This window comes from Octopus bimaculoides, chromosome 9 (assembly GCF_001194135.2).
Source record: "Octopus bimaculoides isolate UCB-OBI-ISO-001 chromosome 9, ASM119413v2, whole genome shotgun sequence".
Classification (NCBI taxonomy): Eukaryota; Metazoa; Mollusca; class Cephalopoda; order Octopoda; family Octopodidae; genus Octopus; species Octopus bimaculoides.
Genome location: NC_068989.1, coordinates 71,582,868 through 71,594,898, shown reverse-complemented (window position 1 = coordinate 71,594,898; position 12,031 = coordinate 71,582,868). Strand labels below are relative to the sequence as shown.

Here is a 12,031-nt window from a genome sequence, read left to right as displayed (position 1 = left end):
TTCAAATATGTGTATGGAAGACACTTTTGACAGACAAAAAGATAGCTACTTTGACATTACTGAAGAGGTACAACCACAATACAATTGCTTTATAATGGAATAACATTGCTACTAAGTGGATGAGGAGAGTCACTATATTTCATAGGATGTCTCCCTGGATATTGTCATGTCTAAACTACTGAGTTGTGTTAAGACCTGACATTTTTAAGTATCCTGTATGTTTCCTCATATTGTGCACCATTCTGCTGTTGTATAATTAAACTGTCTCGACCACATTAAAAAAAAAAAATTTATCAGTATTCAAATCATTAAAACGACTCCTGGCTGACTGCAATTTGGTTCTTCTATTGTCGAGCTGTTGGCAGACATGGTACGAATTTTGAAACTCGTTTCATTTCTTTTGTTAATTTTCAAAACATTCTGGTCTGAGCTAACAAAGAATATTCAATGGTTGTCAACCTGACAACTTTCAAAATTTATGGTGGCACCATAAATCATCCTTTTAATGGTAATACTTTTCTGATATTCTTAAGTGTATTGTGTAGTTTTCAGAAGAAATGGATAAATATGTCTGCCATGTAAAATTTAGGGTGGTACACTCAGAAAGTTTGTTTAAAATAAACAGTGCTGTATACAATTAAACTAAGTTTTGTTACACTTTATTGTTAGAGAGCACTTACTCTCAATTCACTACACTACTGTCTCCAAAAAATGTGTAACCCTTTTAACTTAAGGGTGTGCCCCAACTTACTACTTGCATTTGCAGTGGCACTAACTCTGGATAGGTTGAGCTGGCCCTGACCAACAAGTTAACCACATCCTTCACAAATTCTGACCACCTTCAACAGTTAGCCCTAACATTCCAGCAAACTAAAGTAAAGCTTTTGCCAGCTGCCCAAAAGTCCTGGTAAGGTGAGGTGAGGGTTATTAAATTAACCACATTCCCTGCTCCAAAATTAGTGGCCTTGTACAGCAAAATCGATAAATCATTAACTGAAGTACCTTTAGGGATTTCATGGCTAATGCACTTAACAAGTAATAAAAAAAAAAAAAGCCAACTTATATATTTTTTCTTCCACCTTCAGGTATTTGGTGCATTCTGTTCTAGCAGTTGGTCTAACCGTAAGCAGAGCAGCAAAAACATTTCTTATTTTGGAACCGGTGAGACCTTTCTCTTCACATTAAAACCAGAACAGAAGAAGTTCCCTTGGATTGGTTACAGTCGACCAGACATTTCTCGGAATGCTGCTAGCATGTTTATGGCTGGCGATAGTTCAGTTCTCATCATTGGAGGAGGGTAAGTGATATAAAGTTCTTTGAATTTCTAATTAAAACATAAGACATTGTGAACACAAGTGGTGTCCATGACATGCTTACACATTACAGAAGAAAATAATTGGAAATATTTATAAACAGAACTTATAATTCTTTACCAAAGAATCCTCCCTTAATATCGCAGACCAATGCCAACTGATCCACAGAAGCTTGTAGACACAGCACATTATATAAATCTGTCAAAGTATTGTGTCTCCACTGCATGAAACTCTTAGTGGCTGATACTTAAATACTGTGTATATTAAATGAGATTTATCTTCCACTGGATGGAGTACTTTTTTTGTTAATCCTACCTCTAATGGATCAGCAAACTATTTATTTCACTTAGGCATTGCAACAGAATTCAATATATGTATGTCTCTGAATGCAGTAATAAGATGACAACTGGAAACAGCTGTAAGCTAAGAGAATTGTTTATTCTTTTGTCATCTGTTCTTATATCATCATCATTTAACTTACATGCATGCGTGGTTAGGATGGTTGACTGGAGCTGGCCTAGTAGAAGACTACCCTAGCTTACTGTGTCTGTTTTGGCAAGGTTTTTACAGCTGGATGCCCTTCCTAATACCAATCTCTCTGCAGGGTTGACTCAGTGCTTTTTATGTGGCACCAGCACAAGCGAGGTTAGTTTTGGCATGATCTTTACAACTGGATGCCCTTCCAAATGCCAACCTCTTTACAGTGTGGACTGGGTGCTTTTTACATGGCACCAGCACTGGCAGGGTCACCAAGTAACTTGCAAGACAAGGAATCATGAGAGGGACAGAGGCATTTGAGGAGGGGAACTTGTGACAGAAGCAGAAACAGGTGTCTTGCTATAATGGACAGGGCATTGGGAATGTATACACACACACACTTTCTGTGAATTTTATAACAAAGAACTTTAACAAGAAATTTCATCAAAATAGCATGAAACCTCTTCACAGATTCCTTCACATAATGGAAGACATAAAGTTCTAAACAAAATTCATTATATGTACCCCCACTTCTATCTATAAAATATCTGTCTATAGAATTTCACTTAACTTACTGGGGAGTAGCTGCTTGTTTCTACTTCATGCTCTATTTTTTTCGTTTTTTTTTTAGTAAATATCTGAATATTTAGACCTAATTGCCTCAGTTTTAAACTTTTTCTTAGTTACTAACAATGTTAAGACACTGCTTCATTTAAAGTACTGTGTCTCAGTAATTATTTGGCCCTTTTGCACAGTGTTTCTTTAAATAACTAGATTGTAGTATGCACTGACATAAGTGGTACTCTGTCGGTCACAACAACGAGTATTCCAGTTGATCTGATCAGTGGAACAGCCTGCTTGTGAAATTAACGTGCAAGTGGTTGAACTCCACAGGCGTAGTTCTCAGTGAGATTCAGCGTGACACAGAATGTGACAAGGCTGGCCCCTTTGAATTACAGGTACAACTCATTTTTGCCAGCTGAGTGGACTGGAATAATGTGAAATAAAGTGTCTTGCTGAAGGACACAACACACCACTACGAATCGAACTCGCTACCTTACAATTGTGAGCCAAATACCTTAACCATTAAACCACCTGTCTTCACTGACATAGCCATCGTAGAGCTAATGAACCTGTTGCTTAATAATATATTTACATTAGTGTAATGTTAATCTCTCCTTACAGAGGTCTTATATAAGTAGGGTTTTTTTTTGTTTTTTGTTTTTTGATACTAGAACCCTTCATTAACTGAAATTTTTGATAACGACTATTGTTATAAACAGTCCAACTGAAAGAACGTGAGATTACCCCACTTAGGGCGGTTATTATATACGTATGTTCTCCGTAGTGATTGTCATTTCAAAATAATTTTAAAGCAGCGCTTTAGAATTAAATAGATGTCGTAAATTAATTTTATCAAAAGGATTGATGGTTGTTACTATTATTTTGCGACATTTTTTTAAAAAATAGTTTTATCCTCATAAAATATCTTACAGAAACAGCTTCTTTTTTTTTTTGTCAATCCAAGGGAAATAATCGGAGATACTAGTTGGAGGGGAAGTAATTTCGTTAAGTTCTGCAGTTTAATATTTTATGATTTAATTCGGTGACGTTTATTTATTTTATTTTTTTTACTATAATTTTTGCTTTATTTTCAGAGGAGGTAATGCCATTATGCTTGACGAGAACCTACTTCACTGTCGTACAGAAGAAACTGAAACCTTTGGCAATCCACCTTTATGCTCTAGCAAAGATTTTGAATGTAAAGTAGTTGAGATATTTGGCTTCGAGTGAACTTAATTGCTGGTATTTCTGTGAAACGTGTTTGAACTGTAAAGAAGAGAGAAAAAAAACTTGCGTATTGTAGTTCACCTTCAAATTACTGTTGGAATAAGTATGTCACGTACAGAACTATGAAAATGAGGGAGAGAAAAAGTAAAGAAAATTATCTTTCGCTTTAAGGAATTATTTATCTATATATATATATTGTTTTTAACAATTCATAAAACTCGTTTCAAAATGTATTAATTGGTCTGAAAGTTTGATTGGTGAGTGACGATTCCTTCAAAGGATTTTTCTTAGAATTCAATGAATCCAATTCAATTGATTTGATATTCTTCTAAACTGTCTGTGATGTTACCTCCTCTTTACACGAAAAAAATGGCTATAGAACCCCTCTCTCCTCCCATCTGTGATGTGTTCGCATTTTAGATGTGCTTATTGTGCAATTATTTATTTTAATTTTTTTTTAAAACCCTACTTTCTAATTGAATGAAACTTGAATTTGGAAGTAACACATACAACCATCACTATTTTTGAAATTTATGGATTTTTTTTTTAACAAGTAATTTTATATTCACTTTTCTTACTTCATGGTTTTATCTTAATTTATGCATTTTACTCAATATTTTATCCTTTTTTTTTTTTTTTTTTTTTTTAATAATTTTATCTTCATTGATTCCTTGCTTGCCATTTCTCCCTAATACGTAACTGTTAGGAATTGCTTTTAGTTTTTGTTATTGTTCCTCTAAATTCTAAGAATAAAGATTTGTAAGAGGAAAACAAAACATCTTAGCTTCATTTTTTAAAATTATTTTTTTATACAAATGTTAGCATTAATTTATAAGTATTATCAGTACATTACAATACCAATAGAAAGTGAAGTGAGGTTAGCTGTGTGACAGTGACAAAGTGAAGCTGCTTTCTGAAATTCTATTGTCAAAGTGAAAAAGAAAAATCAAAAGAGTTCTACTGCTGGTTTCTGGAAATCTTCAGACTTTTATTCCCTTAATGTAGTTTTTACATAGAATTCCTGTTTGAGGGTTAGCAAAAATCTAGTGGCAGACACCATTTCAAAGACTGAAACTTCCTTGGATATTTTAGATTCATATTACTTGTTTTGTTGGCATTAGTTTTGTTTTTACATACTAGTTGCAGATGGTTCAGAGCCTGGGTAGAAAATGGTAGCATAATAGTGTTTTTGATTCAGGCATATTTGTATTCTCAACTGCAGGCATTGCATTGATTGCTTCTTGACTCTACATTATCCATCTAAGAATTCAGTGTTATTACAATAAAAAAAAATTTTAAATAGCAGTGGATGATAATATTGGATGAATTAATACATTTTATGGTATTTTGTATTTCTTTATATTTGCAATTGTTGAACACTAGCATCATTGGTTACAGGTTTCCAGCAGGTTAATTAATCACTGGTTCTCTGCATTTCTGACTGAGGGTGACAAGGGAGTGTTTGTAACTCAATGCAGAATATTGCCAAGGTATATATGCACATGCACGTCTTCTGCACAGTATTTGTTAGTCAAGTCTCATTCACATATTATTGGTCAGACTGAGCCAGTTGTTGAAGATATTGCCCCCATATGCAGCATACATTGGGGCCCCATGTCTAGAACCACATGGCTGCGAAATTCTCTTAATTATGCAGTCATACCTGTAGACCCCATTAATTTCTAAGTTCAAATCCCACTGAAATTGACTTTGAGGAGGTGGAAGGCATAAAAAGAAAATGTGGTAGTAAAGTTTTAAGTTAATTTAATCAACTATGCTGTCACCACTACCACCAAACAAATTGCTTAGTGACATTCCATTCACCTTTTCCTTTTATCCTTTCAGGGTCAATGTAATCGACTGGTCCCCTCCACCAAAATATCACATTTTTTTGTTTATAGTAGAAAGAAATTGTTATTATTAAAGTGGTGGTAAGGTAATGGAATTGTTAGCATGCTGGAAAAAATGCTTAACGGCATTTGAACATTGTGTTCAAGTTCCACCAGGTCAATTTTGTCTTTCCTTCTTTTGAGGTCATGACATCTCTCTTCCTTCAAAAACTGCTGCCGTTGTCTCAAAATTTGAAGCCATTATTATTATTATTAAAACATGGTTTTATATCAGACAAAATAACTACTGATTAGCAGAATTAATAGTTCATCCAACAAAATGAATGATAAACGGCTGAATTGTTGGTGTATGAGAAAAATGCATTTTAGGGATTTAGTAAAATGTTCCAAGTTCCTGATGTTGACTTTACATTTCATATTTCTGGCATCAATAATATATATATATATGCACCACTCACATACTGGGGTGTGATTTCATTCTTTACCTCCCCCAAATTAGTGATCTCCATTAGGAATAATTTTTACCTCTCATTTGACCAGATTGACAGAATCAGTCGAGCTTGGTCAAAATATCTTGCCATCTTTGTTTTCTGCTCTTTACATCCCAAGTCCCCCTACACTGCCAAAGTCAATTTTGCCTTTCATTCTACAGAAGTCGGTAAAATAAAGTGCCAGTTTAGTACAGGAAAGGCAGGTTGTGAGGTTGATTTAATTGACTGTCCTCCCCTACTATATTTCTAGACTTGTGCCTACATTAAAAATGATCGTTAAATTAGAGTTGTTTTCTTTTTTTGTGTTTTAAGTTCAAATCCCACCGAGGTCAATCTTTTTGTTCCTTCCATAGTCAATGAAATAAAGATAAGTACTGAGATTAATATAATTGACCATTCCGTGTCAGCCTTTTGTTTATGAAGGAAATCATCATCATCATCATCATCATCATTATTATTATTATTATTATTATTATTATTATTATTATTATTATTAAGGTGGTAAGCTGGTAGAATCATTAGTATGCCAGGCAAAATGCTTAGCAGTATTTCGTCTGTCTGCACATTCTGAGTTCAAATTCCGCTGAAGTTGACTTTGCTTTTCATCCCTTCAGAGTCAATAAAATACGTATCAGTTGATCACTGGGGTCGATTTAATCAACTTAGCCCCCTCCCCCGAAATTGCTGGCCTTGTGCCAAAATTCGAAACCCATTATTATTATTAAGGTGGTAGCTGGCAGATTTGTTAGCACACTGAATAAATGCTTAGCGGTATTTCATGTCTTTATATTTTGTGTTTTAAGGTGATGAGCTGGCAAAATACTTAGCAATATTTTTGTCTACCTTTACGTTCTGAGTTCAAATTCCACTGTGGTTGGCTTTAACTTTCATCCTTTTGGGGTCAACAAAATAAGAATCAGCTGAGCATTAGGGTCAACGTAATCAACTTGTCTCCTCCCACGAAATTGCTAGCCTTGTGCCCAAATTTGAAACCAATATTTATTATTGGCAAGCTGGAAAAATCCTTAACCTGTCAGACAAAACGTTTAGCTGCATTTCTTCTGGTTCTTCACAATCAGTTCAAATTCTGCGAAGTTTAGCTTTGCCTTCCACCTTTTTGGTGTTAGTAAAATAATTCCCTTAAAATTGCTGGCCTTGTACCTAAATTAGAATTACTGCACCTAGATGGCCATGGGGAAATATTACCTTGCTTGGAAACAAGTGGGGGTTAGTGACAAGGGTATCTAGTCATGGAAAATCTGCTTCAAATTCCATCTGATCCATGCTAGCATAGAAAAGTAGATGTTAAAACAATGATGAAATTTTTATTTGAATATGCAGAATTGACAAGATAAATAATGGCTGCTATCATGTTGTTATTTAGAGACTGATTTTATATAATTATAAAGGTTTCTAATGTAAGCAAATCACCTAGATTTGGGGTAAGGGTGCAGTGGGTTCTGTCTGACCTGAAGGATGACTGACAAAGTTGACCATGGTGGGATTAGAATGTGAAGGTCTGACTGTATTCCTTGAGACTCTTTGTGCAATACTTAAATTGATGCTGTAATGACAATAGTTGATTGGTAGTTTATTTTTATCTACCTCGGAAAGGTGAAAATCAGATAATGATAATAATCCTTTCTATAATAGGCAGAAGGCCTGAAATTTTGGGAGGGAACACTAGTCAATTTCATTGACCCCAGTGCTTGATTGGCATTTATTTTCATCAACCCTGAAAGGATGAAAGGTGAAGTTAATCTCAGAGATATTTGAATAATTCAGGATAATTTTTGTACAAGACCAGGTGTTTTAGGGGAGGGTCTAAATCTATTACATTTCCTTCAGTACTCAACTGATACTTATTTTATTGACCCTGAAAGGTTGAAAGGCAAAGTCGGCCTCAACAGAATTTGAACCCAGAATGTAAAGAGATGGAACAAATGCCACTAAACATTTTGTCTGACTCCTGATCCTGCCAGCTTACCACCTTAATAATAAATGGTGTCTCTGTTTATATATCCATCCATGTATGGGCATATCTAGCTACTTCCAAGTAAGTTAGTCTAGATCTCACATAGCAATAATGAGTAAGGGTTTGAAGTACATCTTTGTCTAATTAAAGGCAAATCTGCTAATTAGTTTTCTTTCAGAGTACTATGAATACTGTCAATAACATGCTTTGTCATTTTAAAAAATGAATTAAAGCAGAAAACTAAAATAAAAGAAATTTATATATATATGTATATGCATGCATGCACCCAGACTCACAGTCTTCCATACACATGTAACGTATTGTCATATTATACACACAAAAACAACTATATATATATTAGAGTAGTATAGTTTTCATGAAGCATCATCTCATTAAAGCCTGAAAGAGACAGGCTTCTATTAGAGGCCTGTGAAGCTTAGTCACCTGGATCCAAATCAAACCGTTTAAAATAATACATGTAACTTCTACTAAATGTATTAGGTGCCCCTTTTCTTCCATTTATCCACTCGTTTGTGTGTATATGTATGTATGTTGGCGATTTCTTTGCCTCCTTTCCAATGAAGAGCTATACTTGAAATGTCAAACTCTTGTTTTACCAAGCATCAAGCTAATACATTCCTTGTGCATGTCCTCTTGTCCATTAATTTTATTCATTTATTTTTGAATTGACTATATATATATATATATATATGTATACAAAAATAAGAGGAATGACCAGCAAAAGTGGACTCCTATATGCTTGAAATAGATGCCGAATCATCTAACCATGAAAAATGTTCTCAGTAAAAATTTAGTGACACAACAGGCTGTTGTGTCGCTAAATTTTTACTGAGAACATTTTTCGTGGTTAGATGATTCGGCATCTATTTCAAGCATATAGGAGTCCACTTTTGCTGGTCATTCCTCTTATTTTTGTATGTAATATAATTTTAATCTTTGGATTTTTTTAATATGCTGGACCACTGGTTTTAATTGATTAATATTAATTTCTACCCTTATTAATAAATTTTATATATATGTATATATATATATATATATATACACATACGTAATATCATAGCTTTTTTTTTTTTTTTTTATAAACCAAAACAATGCAGGTTATAAAAATTATACAGGTTGATAATTTTATCTGGTATTTCAAGGTTGGGACCCCTTCCTGAAATATTTGGACAGAGAAGTCAGCGAATAACAACTTTTCTCCAAACCTTTCCTGACAAAGGGTTCTTCTAAGCCTGAAATGTTGTAATATCAGGTATAAAACAATCAATCTGTTTCCTTTTTATAAACGCATTGCTTCAGCTTTCAGAAAAAAAAATATACTCAAAATTTAAATATAGTCATTTATGTGTATGTATATATAGTTTTTGTGTGTGTGTGTGTACATGCATTTATGCACACACACACATACATACACACCTCCAACAATGTTTTGCTACAAAATATGAAATGGTCACCTTTTCTGTTTGCTGCAGCAGAAAAATGCCCCAAGGGCATGTTCTGTACAACACTTAAGTTTTAACCCTAATTTCCTTATATATACACACACACACACCATTCCTATGCTTTTATACTTATCATTGTTTTACATACATACACAAATATTAGTTATTTACTTTCTTTCACCGCCATCTTTAAACATCAACATTAATTTCTCACTGTGATAATTTAAAAAATTCTTTTTAATAAAAAAAAATAAATAAAATACTTTTAGTTTTGTTTTTCTCTTGTGTTGCTATTTCTTTTTTTTATATTTCACTTCTGACTATCTGTGCAAATTAACCAGTTGGTTAACTTGGTCTTTTGCAACCCTAGTGTCCCATTCTCTCTTTCTCTCACACACACAAACAAGAGTGCTCTTTTGTCTGTGTGGCATCTTGGACTTTTTTATCATAACCTCAGTCAACTGATGACTTACAAGTGGTGAAATTGGATGGACAGAAACTGTGGAAGCCTGTCAGATGAACTATACTTGTAATTCAAAAAGGACCAACTTTTGTCATTATGTCCTCACATGGCACCATACTGATTCTGTCCAAGGATTACATTAACCTTTGAGCATTTAAACCATCCATGCCTGGCATAGGGTAGTGAGCTGACAATTGTTAGCAGACCAGGCAAAATGTCTTTGTTCCAAGTTCAAATTCCACAAAGTTGACTTTGCCTTTTATCCTGTTGGGCTCTATAAAATAAGTACCATGTGGTCACTGGGGTCAATGCAATTGGCTTAACTACTGGGCATGAGTATAGAAACTGCTCCCTTTGTCAAGCCAGTATGGCAGAGTGGGCTTATCAAACGAGTATGATCTCAAGCCATTCTTTGGTGGAGAGAACATGCTGAGCCCTTTGTGCTACAGTGGACTGAACATGAGCAATCCAATCCAAAAATGTCTGGTCTAAATATTTTACCAGTTTTATATCCAAACTGACCAGATCCAGTCTGCCACACCAACCCTAAAAATAATCACAATGTGGTTGGTATTTGGTAGGGCATTCAGCTGTAAAAATCATACCAAAACTGACGTTACCTGTGCTGATGCCATGTAAAAAGCAATCAGTCTACTCTATGGAGTGGTTGGTGTTAGGAATGGCATCCAGCCATAAGAACCATGCAAAACGGACACAGTAGTCTGGTGTAGTCTTCTACCTGGTTGGCTCCTGTCGAACCATCCAACCTATTCTAGCATGGAAGACAAACGGTAAATGATGATGATCATCAGAATCTCAAAGCTATGAGATAATGCAAAGTCAATTCACAACAATATGAATAAATAAGCATTACATTTCACAGAGTAATCTGAATGCTAAATGGTTAAGGTTACACTTGTCTGTGGTGTACACAGCCACTTACTTAAATACATACACAATAAGCCGTTCAGTGGAGCAAACAACAAGAATACTCATTATCAAAATCAGTGGAGTTCCATTTCCATAAGTTTGTGCATTATGTATGTATACGTCCATTTGTGTTTCAAGCAAATGGGTCCTTCCCTTTGTTACCCTTTTGTTTTTTTTGTTTGTTTTTTTTTGTTTTTTTTGTACTTTTTTTATACGGAAATTTTGCTATGGCGTGTTGATGTTCCGAAGAAGCGTGGCAGTATACATGATGGTGGTGATGCCCCATGTTTATACATTGTTATTAAATATGCCTTATCTTAAAAAAAAAAGAACTGAAAGTATGTCTTTTGTTGTGGTTTGTATAAAGTATCCTGCCTGTGGAATAAAATGACAAAGTAAATGATATGCAAAAAAGAAAAAAAACAAAGAAAAGCACACAAACACATTCTTATTGTTTTGTTTTTATGATTTTTAGCATGTTCATAATTTTTCAGATTATTAATTCATTTTCAGAAATGTTTTTTTCTTCAATTCATTATATAGGCTCAGGTGTGGCTGTATGGTTAAGATGTTTGATTTCCAACCTCATGGTTTCAGGTTCAATTCCACTGTGTGACATCTATGATAAGTGTCTTCTGCTATAGCCCCAGACTAACCAAAGCCTTGTGAGTGGATTTGCTAGGTGGAAACTCGTTGCATATATGTGTATTATGTAGTCTTATGAATTGATTTCGTAGACAGACTGGAAAAAAAAACTCATATATATATATATATATATATATATATAGATAAAACACAAAGTAGACCTCAGTGGAATTTGAACTCAGAATGTTAGGCCTGGCAAAATGCAGCTAAGTATTTTGCCTGACATGCTAACAATTCTGCCAGGTCACTGCCTTCAAATACCAGCTTAATGACTGCTGTTTTACTAAATTCATTATTTTCAAAATTAATTTAAACAAGTCAGAGTATTTCAGTAGCACTCCGTCGCTTTCAACGTCGAGGGTTCCAGTCGATCCGATCAACGGAACAGCCTGCTCGTGAAATTAATGTGCAAGTGGCTGAGCACTCCACAGACACGTGTACCCTTAACGTAGTTCTCGGGGATATTCAGCGTGACCAGTGTGACAAGGCTGACCCTTTGAAATACAGGTACAACAGAAACAGGAAGAAAGAGTGAGAGAAAGTTGTGGCGAAAGAGTACAGCAGGGTTCGCCACCATCCCCTGCCGGAGCCTCGTGGAGCTTTAGGTGTTTTCGCTCAATAAACACTCACAAC

The 12,031-nt window shown here is 34.8% G+C and overlaps 1 protein-coding gene across 3 annotated transcripts in view; it reads left to right on the top strand.

The window, feature by feature from the left end:
• The window catches only part of LOC106869090 (GTPase-activating protein skywalker), a 74,982-nt gene extending 63,784 nt beyond the window's left edge, over nt 1-11,198 (top strand). For all 3 annotated transcript variants that reach the window (XM_014914616.2, XM_014914615.2, XM_014914617.2), the window contains 2 exons: nt 1,086-1,297; nt 3,449-11,198. In XM_014914616.2, coding sequence (XP_014770102.1) covers nt 1,086-1,297; nt 3,449-3,584 — 348 coding nt within the window. In that variant the 3' untranslated portion in view covers nt 3,585-11,198. The remainder of the gene's footprint in view (nt 1-1,085; nt 1,298-3,448) is intronic.
• Nucleotides 11,199-12,031: the final 833 nt, after the last annotated feature.